Source organism: Lepisma saccharinum, chromosome 8, assembly GCF_977018435.1.
Source record: "Lepisma saccharinum chromosome 8, izLepSacc3.1, whole genome shotgun sequence".
Lineage (NCBI taxonomy): Eukaryota > Metazoa > Arthropoda > Insecta > Zygentoma > Lepismatidae > Lepisma > Lepisma saccharinum.
In genome coordinates, this window is record NC_139236.1 from 36,104,828 (window position 1) to 36,126,337 (window position 21,510).

The window sequence follows — 21,510 nt, forward strand, 5'->3', positions numbered from 1 at the left end:
CTATTTTTAGGTCTTAACGGCTTTTTTTTTTTGCAACTTCACCTTCTTTCGACTAGGTTTTTACTGACCATTCTCAATTCGAATCATCATCAGTTCATCACCTCTTAAACATCCTTTCTGTAGTAAAGAAATAATAAAAATAAATAAATAAATAAATATATTTGAACAATCCCTGAAACGAGAGAAAAACATTTTTGGACGACTGATGCAGGTACGGTACAAGGTCCTTTAACCGTAACTTGTCTGGAAGGTCGCGCTGTAAGTGGAAACTTTATCTTGTTTTGAAGCTTTCAGCACTGTGTATACGACCAGACAGCACGCGCCTGAAAAGATCTCAAGTCAGATAGGGAGGTGCCGTGCATATTCATTAAATATGTAATTAAAACTGAAGTTACTAATTAATTTGGATCACATTTATACATCCATTTTCCGTTTTTAGGCCCTTTTTTTGATATTTTTAGGCCTTTTTATAGGTCTTTTTTGGCAATTTATGGGTCTTCAACTTCCGAGCCCTATGAACATGATCTTGCCACCTAAGTTCCCGGATTCGAGTCCCAACGAGGGTTTTGGTGTTCTTTGTGAGTGCCCCTTCATCAATTTCATCTAACCATCACTCCTCTTCATTGTTGTGATTAGCCAAAAGTGGAAGAAAAGTGATGTACAATAACAAAACTACAAAGTACAAATGATCTTATGGTGTGACAACCAATGTGTTTCACATATGGATTGCAGCTTCATTATGGATTATTTCTTGTGCAAAAAACTGGATTAGGGCCTTCCGGATGGTGCAGTGGTAGCATCGTAAGCTTGTAATCATGGGGTCTTGGGTTCGATACCTGGTGGAGGCACATAGTGGTTCAGATCCCACTTCAAACTGTAAGTCCAATCCCGATTAGCCTTACTGTGCATAAAATGGACTTAGAAACACCAGCTCAATCAATCAAGAAATGGATTAGCCAAGAGTTATGTAATCTGGGAGATTACAGATACTGATAAAGTGCAGACTTCAAATTTACTAATATTGGAAACCAATACAGAATGGCTTACATTTTATGACAAATCAGAGTGATTATTCAAATCCTTAATAAATAGCTGATTCTAAATATTTTGATGTAGAAAAATATTATTAATAATATTCTATAATATTATATTATTATATAATATAATATAATGTTTCTAATATTAGAAATATATTTGACAAAACCAGGGCCAATGAAACAAACTTTTAGATTAATTCAGTACAATATACTTTATTACAGACGATTCACAAAATCATCGAATTGATAAAATTATCAAAATTTTATACATAAACCAATATCCTTTTATTAGTTGATCCTGATATAGTACCAATTAATCTGCCTTATTTGTACTAGACATTCTCAAATGTTCTGGCTACTCTTACTCATAGTTGTGTGCTACCTGAGTCAAGCATGTTGAGTGGTTGACTCTGTTTCAGGTACAAACCTTTAACCTAGGTGCAAGTGTTCCTTTGTATTCCTTCATGTAATCACCATTTCATCCTCATTCTCTTCATTAGCCAAAAGTGGTAGAAATGGGGAATAATTTAAGAATATGTACAAATACAAATGTTACAATTGTATGTTCTTATTTACATGGAAAATATTATTCATACTTCTCACTGGAGAACAAATACTTTTGTTTTTCTCTTTTGCAAACAAAACCAAGCTTCCAATCTCATGTTTTTGGACTGTCAAGGATATGTTCTCAGACTGTTTAATTCAAATTGGAACCTTTAAATTAAAAATAAATTAGCCTTGAAATTTGGAAGAGTTGCAACAGAAACCCCAGAATTCTTTGAAAATTGTTTCCCTGATGTTACATATTTTTCCTCCTCCTTTGAAGTTTGGAATGTTGCTATTTTTTCCACTATTTATTTATTTATTTTTTAAAGCAATTTCATTCAGAAATGAAAATTAACTGGTAGTTCTAACCTCATTATTGCTTGATATCTTACACTCTATGATACATTTGTGAGTGACCATTCATCAATTTCATCATATCATCACTCATCCACATCTTCGCAAATTAGCCAAAAGTGGCACAAAAAGCAAAGTAAAATAAAGCAAATCAATCAATGACATATTATGATACCTTTGTTCAATTTTTGGTACATTTTCAGCATGTCTTTAAAAGTAATGAGTACATTCATCTGGAAATGAAGTGCAGAGTAACATAAAAAGGGCAGTGGGCCGCCTTTAATCCATATTCTCCTTGCTACCCGCTCTTTTTGTCATTAAAACTTCTTACACAAAATATATTGTCATACTTTTCCATCAAACCTGTTCCTGGTGGACATTTTGCACCAATTTTGTGAATAAAATTTGGTACATGTTGCAGTAGGCATGTGTTCTTAATGCTTTATTGATTAACTTATTTGGATATAATTTTGTAACTGTTATGCATATTATTGTTATTTAATGCTATTCCCATTTTATTTTCTCCCATTTTATTTTCTCCTCCTAAGTGGTGCTTCTATGTAGTGCAAAAGTTGATAAAACAAGTGTTCTTCTTTCTCAGGAATCTGATGCATCCATTGAACATTCAGAGTCTGACGAGCCTCCCTCCAAACGAGCAAACATGAACAGCCAATTGGAGAGTGATGCTGAAGGAAGTGCACAGAATAATTATATTGTACCTGACTTGCAAGACAGCATTTCAGAGCAGTCGCAGTCATCGAGCCAAGAGGGGATTGAGAAGACTGACACTAAAGTGCTAGGTAAGATTTGCCAATTTTTCTTTGCAATGTAGAGAAAACATGTGAAATCGATCAAACCATGCGAGGAAAATTGCGTTATGTCCAAAATTCGTACCTGAGAACCTGCCATTTCATTCTAATTGATCTACTACCAGAATTCTTCTCTTAGCAGTATGTAGCACAATTCACGTGCATCTTTTGAAATTTGAAATTATATAAACTCGGGCTGAGCAAATACTGATGCTGGTATATTGGTATCGGAAAGTGTTTGTTGCAATTTATTTGCTGATATCTGCCAATACTTTTCTGGCTTTTTGTCTTTCATGGAGTCTGCAAAAATGCTGCATGACATATTATTCCGGAAATTTTGAGAAATTTGAAGCTTTCATTTATTTTGCTCCAGCTTTGTGGAGAAAATGTATTTTTCGTTTAAATACATACCAGGTATTTAATATTTTGATTTAATTCTTGAATATTTTAAAGCATGTTGATGCATATAATGGGAGTGCAATACTTAAATAATAATATTAATCAATATTTTGAAAACTTTTACTTGTTCAAGCATCAATATCTTTATTGGAGGGAATTGGTATAGGTACTGGCCCAGCACTGATAAATCAGCAGTAAATTTTTCTCTTGGGAAACTAATGATGGAAGTCACCTCATTCTGTTCAGTATAAATTCAACTATGCCACGTGAATGAACAACCAATGTTGTGGTAATTAATAAAAACAACAACTTGTCAGTAAAAAGGAAGCTTGCCCCCCCCTCCCCCATGCAGCTGAGAGGGGAATACAGGGGAATACTATGTATTCACATAGTAAATTTGGGCTGAATAAATTTTCCCAAGTATCACACAAAAACCTCAATATAAACTGAGAGCCTCGGGTCTCGACTTTACAGAGGCCTGTGTAATTCTTCGTATCATCTTGACAAATCTCGAATGTGTGGCCCCCACCCCTTATTATGTCATATGGCTACGCCAGCTTTAGAATTATTCATGGCATACCTTAGAGCTCATGAATCAATACAAATATGGATGTCTGGTATATTACTTTAACCTTGGGATGGTCCCAAAGTTGCATTTACATAACCAATACAGCATTGAAGTAAACAGTAGATTGTCATCTGACGTTTAAGTTGTGTGAAGAAATCACTGCTTCAGCCTCAAGAAAAATATGCAGGACTATAAATGCACAATGACTTAAGTCATATTTTTTAATATTGATTATCAAAGTGAAAAATGTACTTTTTCCTACCCATATTAGCCAGCCACTGCTAGATTTTGAAGATGAATTATAGAGAAACGTGGTGTTTAATGTGGAATTAGCGAAATCTTGCAATAAAAGAATCTTAGATGAGATCATGTTAGATATATGAAGAAGTTTTCTTGGGATATCAGTCAGGTGATTTCCAGATAGGCTTTCGAGCTTATAACCTTATCCTCGCATATCTCTGCACTTCAATTCCTGAATATAAGAGTGATCTTAGCTCTCGAAAGCTTCGAAGACTATCCGGAAATCACCTGACTGATATCCTGAGAAAACTTTATCTTTCGTCTCCAGGAAAGCTTTAAGAATTACTTCATATTATATATGTTTATGCTGAATATTACTGATATAATAGATGCTTAGGTTATGAAACATTTGGTAAATTTTTGTTGCCAATCATTAATAGTTACCGTATTTGCACGTGTATAATGCACACTTTTTCCAAAATTTTTGCCCTCCAAAACTGTGGTGCGTATTATGCACGGAATAATTCAGACAGCCAAAATGAAATCATGCATTTTTTTTTCACTATGTCACTGCGTATAACATGTATATATCTACAGATTGTCTTTCTTTAGCAATAATAATTTAAAAAAATAACTTTTAAAAGCGAAATGGCCGTTTTCCATGAGTTTTCACTTAGTATTGGAAAGTTTTGCGACATCGAGAAAAGCAGCACCTGTTCTGGCAGCATTCAAGCACGTGCCTCCTGTCACACGGGAGACATATCAAGCGGTATTTTTCGCGGGAGAAATAACTTCCACAAAAATTGTTTTCTCCACAAAAATTGTTTTCACCTCAGAAACTGTCATGAACAGAGATCGGACGAAAAATACATTTTTGCACTCATTTTATTTGCACAGATTCCCTTCAGAAGCACTCTACCACTCACAAGTGGGTTTGATCTAAAAATAAACACCAGACCACGCTTCTCTTACCAGTTCATCTTGTAACAGACAATGCTCTAGTACACCCGTATTAAATCCAACATTCATTCTGCCCGATTATTGGGAGATAATTGTTATTGGTACAAATTCCAATAACAACCCCTTCAAAATAACTACCTTTTTCCTGGGAACTGTGAAAGGTCGTTGTATCGAGAGTTGACTGTAACAAATATGAAGGTAAAATAATTATGTCAACACTTATCAAATGGAAATAACTACTGTATATTTACTGCACTATTGCAGCTTGACTCACGTAAATAAATAAATAACGTTTACACTTAATATCGTCATTCACTCCCGGTTACTAATACAAGCTGTCTGAAATGTCCTCACTTCTATCCATCTTGTTCGATATTCCCGTTACCTTAAAACTTTTGATCACCATTTCCAGGGAGATGGAGTTCCATGCCTCAAAAACCCATTTACAAACAATCTGCAGCGACGCACGTTTCACCCTCCCGCTTGGTTCGACTTCATGCTGCGTTGATGTCATCCGTCTATTGTAAGCATCACGCACTGTGACCTTGAACGGGTGGTTGATAACTTTGCTCCCTCCTCTCCTATGAAAAGCCTAACATCTGGAAGTTCAAGGTCGCGTGGTGAATGCAGCAGTTACGAAAGCAAGGAAAAGCTCGTTTTTATGATCTACTGATTAATTTTAAATGAAATACGTAAATGTTAGTCCGACACTAAGAAAGCCATTTCTGGGACCTGAATTGTACTGCACATTATATACGAGATATATTTTTTTGTTGCTTTTCCCCATCAAAAACGAGGGTGCGTATTATACACGCACGCACATTATACACACATAAATACGGTACTTTAATCTGAACAATACATTGTGATGCTTTTGAAATTCCATGATTCTTTTTACTGAAAGTTTCCTGTTTTTATTTAGTATCATGCATGGAAAAAGACGAAGGTAAGAAATCATATTTCCCTCTATTGTCCATGCATGTAGGTATGTTATATGCTAATATAGACTGAATTGCTGATAGAATGTAGCAAATGAAGTATTCAGTTGTATATTGTTTACATGAACGTATCCAATACAACTGCATGTTGAACAAGCACCGTAAGCTGTAGTGGCAATGTCTATAGCAAACAGTTGTAATAAGATGATTAGTACTCCAGCCCATTGTGAGATTATCAGTTGTTACATCAAGACTTATTAATAGAGAATTTACAATTGGATGGATTATATTTAAGTTTATTGGATTTGAATGATGCACTGAGCTTTCGCAGGTCTTTCCATTGTAATGTCCAATGTTCATTATGTGTGGTGTTTGTTTCTCAAAAGTACTGGAACATTTTGTGTGCTTTCCAAGATATAGTGCATCATCATATGTTTTTTGTGTTTGTGTGTACACATGCATATTTCAAAACTGACAGTTCAGTTCATTGTATGTATGGAGAAATAATTACGAAGGGAAGCAAGTTAATTTTTAAGCCAGTTTAAATTGAGTATGTTTTGTAGTATAACCTGGGAATGGGGCAGATTAATCGGTAGTCTATTGGTATTGGTCGATATAGGCACATTGGTTTATCTGTAAAATTATTGATTTTTTTACCGATACGATATATCTATAAATATCTTATACTTTAGTGCAAAATTATGCCATTTCATTATAATTTTTATGGATAATCACTATGTCCTACTTTTTGAAAAAGTAAATGTCTAAATATGCAACTTCTTTTACATTGCAGTCACCTTGAAACACACATTTCTTAAGGAGGTCAATGAACCATTCAGGTTCTTCAAGGACCATTTGGAATTTTATATTGGATCGGTAGAATATCGGTTATTGGTATTTGTAAATTTTATATTGGTACTTTATCGGTATCAGCAAAAATATCATATCACCCCATCCCTAATATAACCAAGAGAGAAATGAAGCTTTTTTGTGGAAATTCAAATTGACTTTTAGAAAACTTATTCTTGGGTCTGAACAAATAAATTTTTTTCCTAACTGCTTCATAGTTTCAGTTCAACAATTATGCATATTTCTCATAATGAAATGCACATCATCTTGCCAAAGAGACATGTGTATGTAATTGTAGCAGTTAATTATGAAAATAATTTTTCCTCCCAAGAAGACAGTAATTTTTAAATAACAATATACATTTTGTAGCTTCAGAATTTTGCATATACATTTACTAAACACCATGATTTTATTATAGTGATCGAGCATACTTAATTTTCATAAACTTGCATTACAGTAGTGATTCTTTTTTTTGTAATTTAGCAGTATGTGCTGCAATTTTGCTTTGGTTGTGTATTTTTTTTTTTTTTTTTTTTTGTTTATAGTGTAGTTGTGTGTTGGTTCAGTTTTGTAAATATTACAGGAAAGTGCATGTCTGAAAATAAAAAAAAATTAACTGGTCTTGCAGCCTTGGCTAGTGGTAAGTTAAGTCTAGTCCAGGATGTTGAATTAAAATTTTATTTAATTTTTTTTTTAACTTATCTATTGCTTCTAAGTGAACTTTACCCATAAGCACCCATTTTTTATGATAGAAAATGTTTGTTGTCTGTGTTGTTCAGCTTGTTTTCCAATTTTGTACTTAAATATGTATGGTTGCTTTTTCAATTATTTTAATAAGTTTTTCATTCGACACATTCAGTCATATGTTTATCAGAATTGAATTTTGCATAATTTTTCATATTGTTAGGTGGATACAGATATAAATTGTAGTTATATTTCTGAACAGAATTTGATTTTTTTTGGTGGTCACTCCAATTCATTAGTATTTTACTAATGTATCCACAGGTATGTGAAAGGAGGGCTTAGGAATGGTGGAAGAAAGTCACGTTCCATTGGGTGATAGTTGGGATCCCCTTCAGACTGACACGGAAATCAAGTGTTGTTTTTCTTCCTTTTTTTAAAACGATTTTTCATGAAGATTTGAGGAGGACTATTTCTTTTTGTAGTGATACATTTAAGACCATCACACGCTGTGTAGGAAAACATAGTGTTTTTTTTTTCTCTTCAATATGGTTACTGCTTTTAAATGGTGTATATTACTGTAAAGAAATAAAAGTCTCCTCAGAATGTACAATGGTGTGTTTCTTCTTGCTCAGCTCTGATTTGATTTTCACCTGCCTTCTCCCAATATCCTCTCTGTTTTGTATTTATGTTCAGACATTTGCGGGACAAAATTTAATTCAGTATTGTATATAATAAATGTCTGGGAATTTTGTGAGACCAAAACTTAAGAAAAAACACTTGAAGTAGGCAGTGATTATCTTATGTAAATCTGTAGTAACAGGCAAGATTTTGCTTTGAAAATCAATTTGAATGCTATCCATGTATATTTCTTAGTACAATAAATGAAGGAGTTTCAGTTCAAATTAACATTTTAATAGCAGAGCTGAGGGAAGATTACTAAGCCAAAGAAAGAGAAAGTTCTTCAAAAGCATTATCCTTTTCAGAGTTGCATGTTTGATCATTTCTAGGAATTTGTTTGTTATGGCATTAGTGAACAGTAGAACACAACAAAAAAGTGGTACTTCTGATAAACTAGGGGAAAGAGAAAAAGGTTTTTATGTAAAGCAGTTAAAAGAAAAACTTTTACAAACTTTGAGTATACAAGCTGGGCAAAACAGATTACAAACATATTATAAGTAGAGTGGAAAAACTAAAGATATTTACAGTTTTAAAGTAATATGACAATATAGTTTATAATTCTTTCAAGCAGATGAACAGTATTGTCATTCAGCATTGAATAATCTAAAATCGTTTAATATAATGTTTCATTATATTATACGTATATAGTTTATTCCAATATGAAAACCTTGTGCATTTTTCGGTAACATAGTGATAAGACTTACTAATTGCCTGTCTATCCTGACTGACATATGCATGTCAGATATCTTCAGAAGCAACTATTATGGATAAATGCCATTTTTTATGCAAGTCATGTACTGTGAAAAATGGAATGAAGACCCAGCATTTAAGAACATGTATGCATAGTTGCGGTAACATAGAATTTAGTGTGTGTGTTCACTGCAGACACTTTGTCACCATAGCATTACACTTCTCATCAGAACCGGGTATGTAAGGGGTGGGTGACCTTCTAGCAAGGCACCCAAATGTCAACCTCACTTCCACATAGTACACTCCTGAAACTGCTTTTTGCAGGCCAACGAGGTGTCTGGAACTATGGCCATTATAATCCTTTGTAGGACTGTGGGTGTGTTGTCCTTGGTTTTGTCTTTCTTTATATGTGCTGAGTGCCCCCTTACAGCCCCAGCTTTTAACCCAGGTAGGGATATTTTAGACCACAGACACGTTTATTTTAGTTATAGTAAGGGGCTGGGCCCCATATAATGTGACGGGTGCAAATATCCTAAGTACTGATGCACTCACAATTCTCAATTCAATCAATAAATGGTCATCAGAACCAGAGGCATGTTCAAGTTTCTCAGAAGTTGGACTTCAATTAACCTTTAACTGCCTGTAAACCATTGAGGATAGCTGTTACATATACTATATGTGTCAATACCATATGGCAGCAAGAAACACAGAAATGAGTTATTATTTTTTTATCATCGTTGCTTGTTTGTAACTTTTAGTCACAGATGCTATAATGACGAAAAAATTTTAAAAAATGTCTGCAATCTACTTACTGTATTTTCAAATACAATTCCACATGTTTACATTGTACCGTATTTTCATGTGTATAATGCACGTGCATATATAATGCACACCCAGTTTTTTTATGTGGAAAAGTGACAAACAATTATATCACGTATATAATGCGCAATACAATCCAGGTTCAAGAAATTGTTTCCTTAGTTGTAGGTGGTTAAGCTCTTGCTTTGCTGATCAAGAGTGAATGACATAATAACTATTCAATGAGTCACCTGTTACGATGTGGACCAAGAGAATATCCTCTTGTGTAAACAATAAGACACCAACCCATGCCACCTTCTCCCCTCTTCCACTGTGTTTAACATCCCAAAGCTTTCACTCTTTAACCACCTTATTTATTCTATAATAGTAGAAAGCGAGATCAAAATTACGTTAACAGATTTGCAGTGCTCAGAAAGTTATTTTCTGTTATTTCTAACACAACAAATACCACTGATATGCATCCCATGTGATGGGAAGTGCATGCTCGAATTCCTCCAGGCAGCACGGCTTTTCTTTGTGTTGCAGAACATTACATCGCAAAGTGAAAAATCGTGGGAATTGGCCTTTAAACTTTTATACGTGGTTTTGCTCATTCCTTCTTTTACTTTTTCTAAAGAGAACTTCAAAATATATACTTTTTCCATGACTAACATAACATTTATATGAGGCACATTCAGGATCCTCAAACTAGCAGTTAGCAGCACAAGATTTTTTCCATTAAGTCATTTACACACAGCATATATAGCCAGTAATACATTTTAATTATTATTTTCTTTTTCCTTATCTGCTCTCTCATCCAAGGTACCATAACAATCCGAAAGTTCCATCATTTTGTGATGGACTTATTTCAACCACATTGCACATTAGTGTCGCCATCTTGAATGGAATACTGTTGCCATATTCAGAAAGTACAGAATTTAAGCTTTACAATGATGTATAACATGATAGGGTTCCGTAAACATGAAAAATCGATGCAAGTGTCACAGAATCGTGGAATGACCCTGTACAGTTTCATGTTAGCTGTCCGAATTATTCCGTGCATAATACATACCACAGTTTTGGGGGCAAAAATTTTGGATAAAAGTGTACATTATACATGAGTAAATACGGTATTTTTTTTTTTTTTTTTTGCATATTTTGTAAATGTGAACTACAACACTTGTGTGTCTGGACAGAAAATCAGATATTTATCTGTATGCATTTTGTCACTCCAAACATTGTCTACTGTAGGGAATGATGTCATGGGTGCTTATGCAGAGCTGCTAGTGACTTGAGTTTCCAAACTATGATACAGAATATGGTTTTTAGGTAACAAAGCACTGCTGCCTCTTCAGAGGTGGCTGCTGAAAACCAAACAAGCAGATTGTCTCATCCATTAGCACATTATTCCCAAAATAGAAAAGTGGCAGGTGTGACCAGGATACCCTTTGTTACAAGGCTACAGTGTTAGCACTGTGCCATAAGGGAGGCCCAAATTTTTGTGTGAATTTTCCATTTTTCTACTTTCTCATCTAACTGTGCTTAATGGGAGGATCTCAATGTGTCGCACTTCATAAGCTTGGTTCTTCCTCCTCTGCCTATAAACAATTTGTACTCACTAACCATTATGGAAAACTGTGCGTTTACTCACTAAAATATATATATAAAAAAAAAAAAGTTAAAAAACTTACGTGAGTGAGTATAAAAGTTTTGCAGACGACGTTTCACGAAGCTACGCTTCGCTTCTTCAGGTCACTTGTCAGTATTTAAAATACTTCGTCAAGAACATAAGAAATCCAGGATTAGGTTAAAAGGGGGTGAAAGGATATGGAATTAAAAATACCTGAAGTTAAAAATGCCATGTAGGCTAAGAAATAAATCTAAATGATGAGTGCCCGTGAAGGATCCTTCAATATGGTAGTACGGGCACTCATCATTTAGATTTATTTCTTAGCCTACATGGCATTTTTAACTTCAGGTATTTTTAATTCCATATCCTTTCACCCCCTTTTAACCTAATCCTGGATTTCTTATGTTCTTGACGAAGTATTTTAAATACTGACAAGTGACCTGAAGAAGCGAAGCGTAGCTTCGTGAAACGTCGTCTGCAAAACTTTTATACTCACTCACGTAAGTTTTTTAACTTTTTTTTATTTTTTATACTCACTACGGTAAATAGTTGCTCTCAAACAAGTTTTTGTACATGTCTGCATGCTTGGAAAGTACAAGCCTGAAAACTTACTATCCTGAGAAGGTTCAGGTTAAGAAAGCCACTCCTGCTATATAACAAGTAAAAGAGGAAACACTTAAATTTTTGCTGCCGCAAGCCGCATCTTCATCAGCGGCGCCCCAGGATTAATTATCTAGGGGTGCTGAGCAGGTGCAACGTTGACAAAAAAGAAGACATTAAATATGCATGCATGTTTTAGTCCCTAAATCAAATATCAATCAAGTTTTAGTAGTAGGCATCTTATGATAATATGCTAATGAAACTAAAGATAACGACTTGCTTTCTTTTTGCCTGAGTTTAGCACAACAACGATGATTGGAAATTTGAAAAGAACAGTTTGTTGAAGGAAGGCCAATGACACATACGGACGACTGAGAGATTTTTCCATGGAGAGGCAAGCAAGGCATTTTTCCACAGAGAGGGGTCGAGGTATATTTTCCTCCCTAATCGTGTATCTCACTCTCTCTAAGTTTGAAGCTACCATGTTCCTGCAAAGGTCTTACAGAAATTACCATAGATAACCGTGACTGAGATGTAGGCTACAATTTTAGATTGACATCCATTATTTTAAGTCCATTTATGCACATATATGCTAATTGGGACTGGACCTACAGTTTAAAGGGAGATATGAACCACACTGTGCCTCCACTGGGTATCAAACCTGGGATCCCTTCATTACCAGACAACCAATTGTGGTACAAAATTCAGTTATTAATCAAATGTCAAATACGTTGTACAGGTGACAACAAATTGCTAAGTGTTCAGTTTGTGTGCATTGGATAAAAGAAATAAATCGCTACTATGCAACCTAAAGTTCTGCAATTTGAAAAGGAAAATTACTCAATAAATACGAAATCATGAAGTCACTTTCATGTAATTATCAATGCACCTTTTTTTTGGACTGCTTCACTTTTCTGAAAATGTTCCGTTGCTTTGTTACCCCTGTTTTCACATGCGTTCGTTTTACGTATACATACCCTAGCTTCCACCTGCCCAGATGCTGTGGTGTCGGGATAAAACTCAGTGCACACTTTTTTAGTTAAAATCCCTTGGGCCACACTGTCCCCAAGAATGAACTATAACATTCCTTCGTGAATTTTTGGCCTCTTTGTAACAATCTATCTTTGAAAAAGTCTGAAATGGTACATTTTCTAGAACAAATGGAATGAATTAACAAGGAAACTACCGTACGATACAACTCTCATTAAATAATTTCCCAAGAACGACCTGATGATACTTGAAAGCAACTGAAATGTTTGTTCCAATGCGACTTGAAGAAAAGAGGAGAAGCAAGTAGGCAGACAACAAAACCGTGTATCAACAGTGCAAAGGAAAACATAACAACCACTGACAATGAGCTATAGACATTTATCGAAAATTACAAACAGAATACTTGAAACACACGAAGAAACAATTCTTAACAATAATTCTGAAGAAATGAAGACAAAAGCTGCTGATCTTTATAGACTGCCGCCAGTACAGGAAAATAAATGAGAAATCTCTTTGAGAGTAGGATCAATGCTTGCCTGTTGTAAATAATAACAGCAGTCTCACTTCAGTACCTAACATTTGGTCCTCAATATGACAATGACATGGCATATTATAACACTGTAAGAGGTAATATTTTTGGTAGAATATAGGTTTAGGATAGGGGGTGCAGAAAAAAATTAAGGAGTGCACAAGCACCCCTTCGTACCCCCCTGGTGCTACCCCTAGGTGTAGAAGCAAAGTAAGAGACATGGTGAAAAGGATAGTGGGACCTGCAGGGTTGCCAGGTCCAGAATCAAAGTTGTAGAAGTTACAAAAAAATGTGTTCTTAAGCCAGGCTTGTCGAAAACGAGTGGTGTGGGTGGGATGTTGGAGGGAGCGCAATGTAAGGTGTGGGAAACCTCCAACCTCATCTATACCGCGTTTGTTAGAACCTGTCCCGGTTCCCGCGCTAGCTGATGGCTGGCTTTTCTTGGTGCTGGGGAAAGTCAAAGCCAGGCAGCCAATTAAAATACGCAACATGGCAACAGCGTCTACGTAAGCGCCTCTCTTCTGGCTTCCATTCGCTCCTCGCTGTCCAGCAGACAATTTTTTCCTCGTTTGTCATTGGCACCGAAACTGTCGAGCGATCCCTAGCACGGGAAACGGGACAGGTTCTAACAAACGCAGTTTATATTCTTACCTGCAACATCTGTGGTGGCTTCTACCAAAGAGAAACATCCACAGGCCTCAACTTCCTCATCAACCACTGCTCCTCCACCCAAAACCTGGACTTCACTGTTGTCATGCATACTAACTACCACAATATCTCCTTAACGACTACTTCCAGTTAGCGATCATCCATCCCTTATCCCAATCCACCAACACGTCAATACGTAAAAGATGGGAGAGGGCCTACATATCAGCCATGAGTGCAGCCACACCCCCTGGACTGATCAAGGCCACCCGGTAACATTCCCAATCCCCACCCCTCACTCCATTGTTATCCTCACCCCTCCCCCATACACATTGTGCACTCCTGTAACATCCCACACACTCCAAGTTTTGAAATGCACTAGTACAAAATAATCTTTGGCAGTAACTTTTATTGAACATACAAATAAGCATAATTTTCCTATCACTGGGTTTGATTCACAGTGGAGACACATTGTGCAGTGGCTAAGATTCCACTTTAACCTTTAGCAAATGGTGTCACGTCCACGTGTATAGCGCCTCAGGATGGGACTTCTCACTCAATCATGTACTTTTCAAAGCAAAGTAAAAAAAAGGAAGAAGAAGAAAATTGAACTTTACACAAAAGATTGTATTTAGCATACACCTGTGGCCACCACAATAGACCAAAGTGAGTGAAAAAAATCTAGTATGTAGCAGTGGTACATTCCTACAACCATGCAAAGTTGCATTGAAAATAGGCTGATACTTCTTGGGGGAAAAATTATAGCAATGGCTAAACAAAGCAGTATTGCCACTTTACAAAAAAAAAAAAAAAAAAAAACCTTTCGGAAAATTGCTTCTTATGTCATCCCTATGGATGCTGGATGAACTAAAGTTGCAGGAATGCACGACAAAAGACCACTCCTTGAGGACATGTAATGCCCATGCCCCAATTTTTGGAAAAAGGAAAAAAAACTGAAAATATGCAAAATTTTAGAAAACTATGTTTTCATGCATACTGTCACCTGCAGCATGAAATATTCAATAGATATTGCAGCACAACTATTGTAATAAGTTTGCATACTTCATATGAACGTCTTGTTTTAAAAAGATCTATTCTTACAAGCTCTCATATAATTTTTTTTTGTCAAATGCCATCTAGCGGGGGAAGACAACGTACTCGAACAGTGAGGAACTATCGATTAATATGCATATTGATGTTTGAGCTCGATACTTGGAAAGCAAATCGACTTTTTTCATTGGAATGTAATAAATTTAAAAAAGGAATAATTAAAATTGTGGAGTCTAGAGTCGTTTTCACGTTCAGAAGACACAACGGCGCTTATGGAGAAACCGCACAGTGTTGCCAATACAGCGCTAGCTCATGTCGCCGGGAAATGATGACCTTCCTTCACAATGAAGGTGTTACGTATTTTATATATATAATGATAATTATATGTAATTATTAATATTAATATTATACTGTGAACGTTACAGTTACCCTTTTACTATGATCATTACACACGCGAGTGTAATGCACGAATATGACACTTCAGAAATCACTTAAAAAAGTAAAAATCACTGAGCGATCACACAGCTGAAAACACTTTTTCGAGAGAGGGAAAAAGTCTAAACATACCAAAGCAGATCTCTCACTCAAGTAAGGTGAACCTGGCACATGGGTTAGATTAAGTTGCAACCCAAACAAACAAATGAGTTATGGCCCACGTGAACTGATAAGACGTGAATGACTCAAGCAAGGCATGTCATATTTCTATCTTGAAGCCCCATATTTTGTTACGTGTTGGAAAGCCTTTAATATGGTGTCTATGAATTTATGTGTACGTTGGAAACTGAAAGGTGATCTTCATTTCAGTATTAATGTCGACAGTAATGTAAACGAAAACAACGTGTATTTGCGACAGCACTAATGTTGATCACAACAGCAGCATTGGAAATAATTGTCAATTATTAAATTTAAGTAATTTCAATTCTATTATAACAAACATCATGAAGTTCATATTTTTACTGAATGGAAATAAAATAACTTGAAAACTTGGTGGTGATTAGCCGGAATGCTGCGGTGAGTCAGCTCAAGATGGCCAGACAACGTCCCCTTACTTCGCGCGCGGTTCGGGTTAAAAAGAAACTCCAAATGCATGGAAGTAATATTTCTGGGAACCTTTGAGTGGTTATAAAAAATAATTTCATTATTTTCTCCACAACTTTGTCGCTGGAAGTTTTTACTTGGAATTACAGAACAAAAAATGGCCAGCGACGACATTTTCTACTGCACGAATATAAAAAATCTCCACATACTTTATTTGAATATTTTTTAATGCTAATATGCTTTAAAGTATTGATAAATTCTGAGTACCACCGTCACCTATGACAATTAAAAAACAGTGTCAATTTTTTTCATAATGAAAGCTTCAATTTTACGGCATGTTTCAACGTTAGGAATGAAAACAATGTAAGAATTGTGTTTTCACAGAAAATTTGCGTTTTTAATTTATCTAAAATTATGTAAGCAAGTTACCAGTTTTTTGTGTTCACCATCGTATTCTCTACAAAATTTCCTGCAAAACTGCAGGTACCGATTTTACTTAAGCTAAATTTGTAAATCCAGAAATTTGACAACAGCGCGCTCGTATTTCCCATAAGAAAAGCATTGACCATAAGAGCCCATTGTGTCTTCTGAACGTGAAAACGACTCTAGTCTTGGATTGTCCAAAGGAAATATCTAGAAAAATATTCTAATTTCTTATACATTTACTAAACATATATGATATTGGCTCATATTCTGGTTTTCGTAAAATTCAAGACAAGAAACAACATTTTAATTCTTACACTTACATCTTACTTGATGGTTCATTATTGTAATTGATTTCAGGATTTTTCTATTATTTACCTAGGAGTTTAATGATTTTTGCAATCCACGTGATATGCAATGAGATGAAAAATAATAGAACGGAAATATAATATACCAGGTGTATAAGCTTAAATCTGCTGTTTGCTCATAGATGGCGTTAGTGAGCATATGAAGCTACCATGGGCACGCCATACCTGGTGTTTGTATGAATTGGACATCTGCCAACACGAATCAGTGCACATCGTCAGCACGTGCTTTTCTGCTTCAATTTGAAGAAATCGGCTGCCGAATCGCATCGAATGCTTGTGGAGGCCTATGGTGACAGTGCTGTATCGGAAACAACGTGCAGGGATTGGTTTCGTCGGTTCAAAGATGGCAATTTTGACCTGAGCGACAAGAAGCGTGAAAATCGGCCCAGGAAGGTTGAGGACTGTCAATTGGAGGCTCTTTTGGACGAGGACGATACCCAAACGCAAAAGATGCTTGCCGAGCAATTGGGTGTTACTCAAGCAGCCATTTCCATGCGTCTACGTGCCATGGGAAAGGTTCAAAAGATCGGAAAATGGGTGCCGCATGAATTGACCAATCGGCAGCTGGAGAGACGCCAAAACACATGCGAAATCTTGCTTGCCAGACAAAAAAGAAAGTCTTTCCTGTATCGGATTGTGACTGGCGATGAAAAGTGGATATATTTCGAGAATCCTAAACGCAAGAAATCGTGGGTTGATCCCGGCCAACCATCAACATCTTCCTCGAGACCAAATTGCTTCGGCCGGAAGACGATGCTGTGTGTTTGGTGGGATCATCAGGGTATTGTCGACTTTGAGCTGTTGAAACCTGGTGAAACTGTCACTGCCCACCGCTACCACCAACAACTGATCAAATTGCATCATGCTCTGTGTGACAAAAGGCCGGATTATCAACAAAGACATGACAAGCTGATTTTCCTCCACGACAACGCCCCATCGCACACGTCAAGACTGGTCCAAAACTACTTGGATACATGCAACTGGGAGGTGCTACCCAATCCTGCCTATTCACCAGACCTGGCCCCACCGACTACCATCTGTTTTCGTCGATGGGCCACGCCCTCGCTGAGCAGCACTTCGATTCATATGCAGACGTCCGAAAATGGCTTGTTGAGTTGTTTGCCTCGAAAGAGAAGGACTTTTTTGGCGTGGTATCCACAAATTGCCCGAGAGGTGGGCAAAATGTGTGGCTCGCGAGGGCAAGTACTTTGAATAAATTTCTTGTTGCTTTCTATGAACAAACCATGTGTTTTTCTGACTACAAAACAGCAGATTTAAACTTATACATCTGGTAACTAAAATAACAAACTACCTGTAACGCAGCACATTTACCAAAAAAAAATATTGTACTGTGGAGTTATAATGAAAATTCATCGTATGCAATTATAGAGGAAGAATTAGCCACATAATGTCAAACTGTAAGAATTTGTAACGTTCCAAAAAAATGTACTCACTGTTTGTAATGCAATAATTTCGAAACAAACAGACTTACACATACTAATCTCATGTGGACGTGTAGTGTAACTGTTTAATTTGTAGTGGGTAGGCGGTGCTGGCAATTTGCGCCGTGCATGCGCGGGTGTTGGAGCGATCACACCAGTACAGCGGGAGACAGTAGAGTAGCAACAATGGCTGCGGTACGGTTATCATTTGTGGAATGAAAGGCTGTATTGAAATGGTTCTGGAAGTACGAGAACATTCAAGATGTTCAATGGCAGTGGCAGAATGAGTTTGGAACATGGCCTCCAACACGTCGAACAATAGCCCGTATTCGTGATAAGTTTGAATCTGACGGAACTGTTCATGATGTGCACAAGGCAAGATCCGGCCGACCACAAACAGCTACAAGTCCAGAGTCCAGTGCTGCGGTTTTGCAATATTTCACCCGATCACAGCAAAAATCAGTGAACCAGGGAGCGTGCAAAATTGGACTGAGCCGGTCCAGCGTAAGACGCATTCTGAAGGGTGCACAGTGGAAAGTGTACATTCCAAGACTGATACATGCGATCAACGAGGACGATCCGGATCGTAGGGTCGAATACTGTGAATGGTTTGAGCACATGGGTCGCGAGGATCCCCATCCCCATGCAGGGACAGTTGTATGGTCTGACGAGGCGCAATTCAAACTTAACGATACTGTAAACCACCCCAATTGTGTATACTGGTTGCCCGTCAATCCTTATGTTTATGTTGGAAAGGCAGTGAATCTACCGGGGCTTAACGTGTGGTGTGGTCTGTCATCGCATGGTTTGATTGGTCCCGTCCTCTTCGAGGGTACCGTAACCGGTGAGGTGTATCTTGAAATGCTTTTGCCTGCCATCCGAACCCTGTTTGGCGATGAAATGTTTTACCTGCAGCAAGATAGAGCCCCGCCTCACTACCATTGCGATGTCAGGTCATACCTGGATGACACTACCCGGACGGTGGATAGGTTGACGCGGTGATATTGAGTACCCATTTAGGTCCCCTGATTTGACACAACTGGACTTCTACCTGTTGGGGACTGTCAAGGATGACTTGTATCGACAAGAACCAACTACACTCAATGAGCTACGTAAAAAAATAGTAGCATCATGTGCTGTCATTACGCCAGATACACTGACGGCCGTAGTATGGTCTGCAGTTCGGCGCCATCGGAGTCGTTTAGAAGTAGTTGCTGGTGGTCATTGAACATCTAACATAACTCTCTCTCAGTGCCAAAAATTGTACCCACAAGTCAATTTTGTCAGAAGATATGGGTGGACCCCCCTGTATATATGTTCTTTGTATTTGATTCGTCACCGTTGAACTTGCACATTGTCTTCTTCTTACTGGCATTAATTAAAAATCATTTACTATTCCAAAATGTTGTAAATATGTCTAGGTTTTCCTTTAAAACAAGAACTATTCACGAATGCAGCCAAAACTCAGTTGTAGGATACAAGAAAGATTTATTTTCCAACTAAAACTAATTCTACACGAATTTAAATTACACACACACATAAAATATGTAGAGTTTCTACCTTTGCTTAGGACGATCAAACTCAACCTGTGTGTCTTGAGACTTCTTAGAGGATGGTATTTAATCAATATAGAAGGTAAACGACACATGTGAAAGTTTTGTAATGAGATATCTACGTTAAACACGAATACCAAATTCCTAGCCTATTCTATACTATGCTTGACATAAGACATAAAACATGTTGAACACATCTTTCACAGCACCAGGCTTAATCACAAAACCAATTATCACTGAATTCCTAAACATTCCAGGAATGGCATAAGGAAAATCACGGAAGCTTTCAAATTCTCCACAATGAATCCACTAAATCGAAATGTACTTATAATAAAAACTTGATCCACGATGCGTTACCATAGGTTGGTCAATAACCAACTTTGAGAATAGTGAAATGCGTCACAATTTTCTATTAGAGTCTAAAATCTTTACAACAGTTCATTAAAAGTTTCAACTGCTTGAATATGTACGACGTAACGCAGTACTACATAAATTGAATACAAATATACTTTATAATGTACATCCCTTAAATTTATACAATCGTTTTAGGAGTTAGCCTCTGATCATGGACTAATGGCAACCTCGACAGGGCTGTTAGTTTTCGTCCAAGTGGTTAGATGGCGCTAGCAACTTCCGTCTCCAACGGAAATGTCGTATAGCAACTTCCGTATCCTCTTAGTGATCTCCGCGTTCGCCATGGCTTATGGGGCTGGGTTATCCTCATATACAAGGGTCGTTCAAGGTTGACCAGGACTTTCATGCGTAAAATATTAATGAATCAATGTAGCGCTGCATTACTAGGGCAGGACAGACCATGATTCCTTGCGAGTAACCATGATCCTTTGCGACACATTTGGCGCATGCGCAGTAGTGTAAACAAAGATGGTGGCAAGTAGTGTATCTGTTGCTGTGGAACAGCGGTGTATAATGAAATTTCTCGTGAAGGAGAAGGTGAAACCTGCTCAAATTTGGCGTAGACTGCAAGCACAGCATGGTGAACAAACACTGTCACGGGCAAGAGTGTACGAATGGTGTCATAAAAGTTCCCCTCTACCCAAGAAAAGAAAAGCGCTGCCGTCTGCCGGTAAGATTTTGGGAACAGTCTTCTGGAACATGAAAGGTGTTATCCATGTGGATTTTGTGGAGAAGGGTGCCACAATTAATGCCAAGTATTACTCAACACTGCTTCACGGTGCTGTACGTGGGGCTGTTCGGAAGAAAAGACCTGGAATGTTGTAGAAACACGTCATTCTTCTCCATGACAATGCCAGGCCCCACACGGTCCATTTGACTCAAACAACACTGGCCAGCGTGCACTGGGAGATTTTACCACACAGTCCAGATTTATGCCTCAGTGATTTCCACTTGTTTGTGGCACTTAAAGAGCATTTGGGCGAGACGCACTTCCAGACAGATGAGGAACTCAAGAACGCTGTCCTGCAGTGGTTACGACACCAACCTACTTCTTTCTACACCAAAGGCATCAAGGAACTTCCACAACGACGGCAACGGTGTCTGCATGTTCAGGGGGTATACTTTGAAAAACTGACATAGTTTGGTGCTTCTATGTATGTATATTTCCTGTCTAGAAATAAAAGTCCCGGTCAACCTTGAACGACCCTTGTATATCGTATCAATCCATAAGATTATACGTAACGAACTATTTTCTCATCGCATTTTCGAAGAAATGGA

At 37.2% G+C, this 21,510-nt stretch overlaps 1 protein-coding gene across 8 annotated transcripts in view; it reads left to right on the forward strand.

Moving 5' to 3' along the window:
- The window catches only part of pds5 (cohesin associated factor B pds5), a 179,246-nt gene that overhangs the window by 106,726 nt on the left and 51,010 nt on the right, over nucleotides 1-21,510 (forward strand). For 5 of the 8 annotated variants that reach the window (XM_083126502.1, XM_083126506.1, XM_083126505.1 and 2 more), the window contains 2 exons: nucleotides 2,539-2,737; nucleotides 5,836-5,859. In XM_083126502.1, the coding sequence (XP_082982628.1) occupies nucleotides 2,539-2,737; nucleotides 5,836-5,859 (223 nt within the window). Of the gene's footprint in view, nucleotides 1-2,538; nucleotides 2,738-5,835; nucleotides 5,860-7,705; nucleotides 7,986-21,510 lie in introns of those variants that run through there. The other 3 variants (XM_083126508.1, XM_083126509.1, XM_083126504.1) reach the window with 3 other exon arrangements.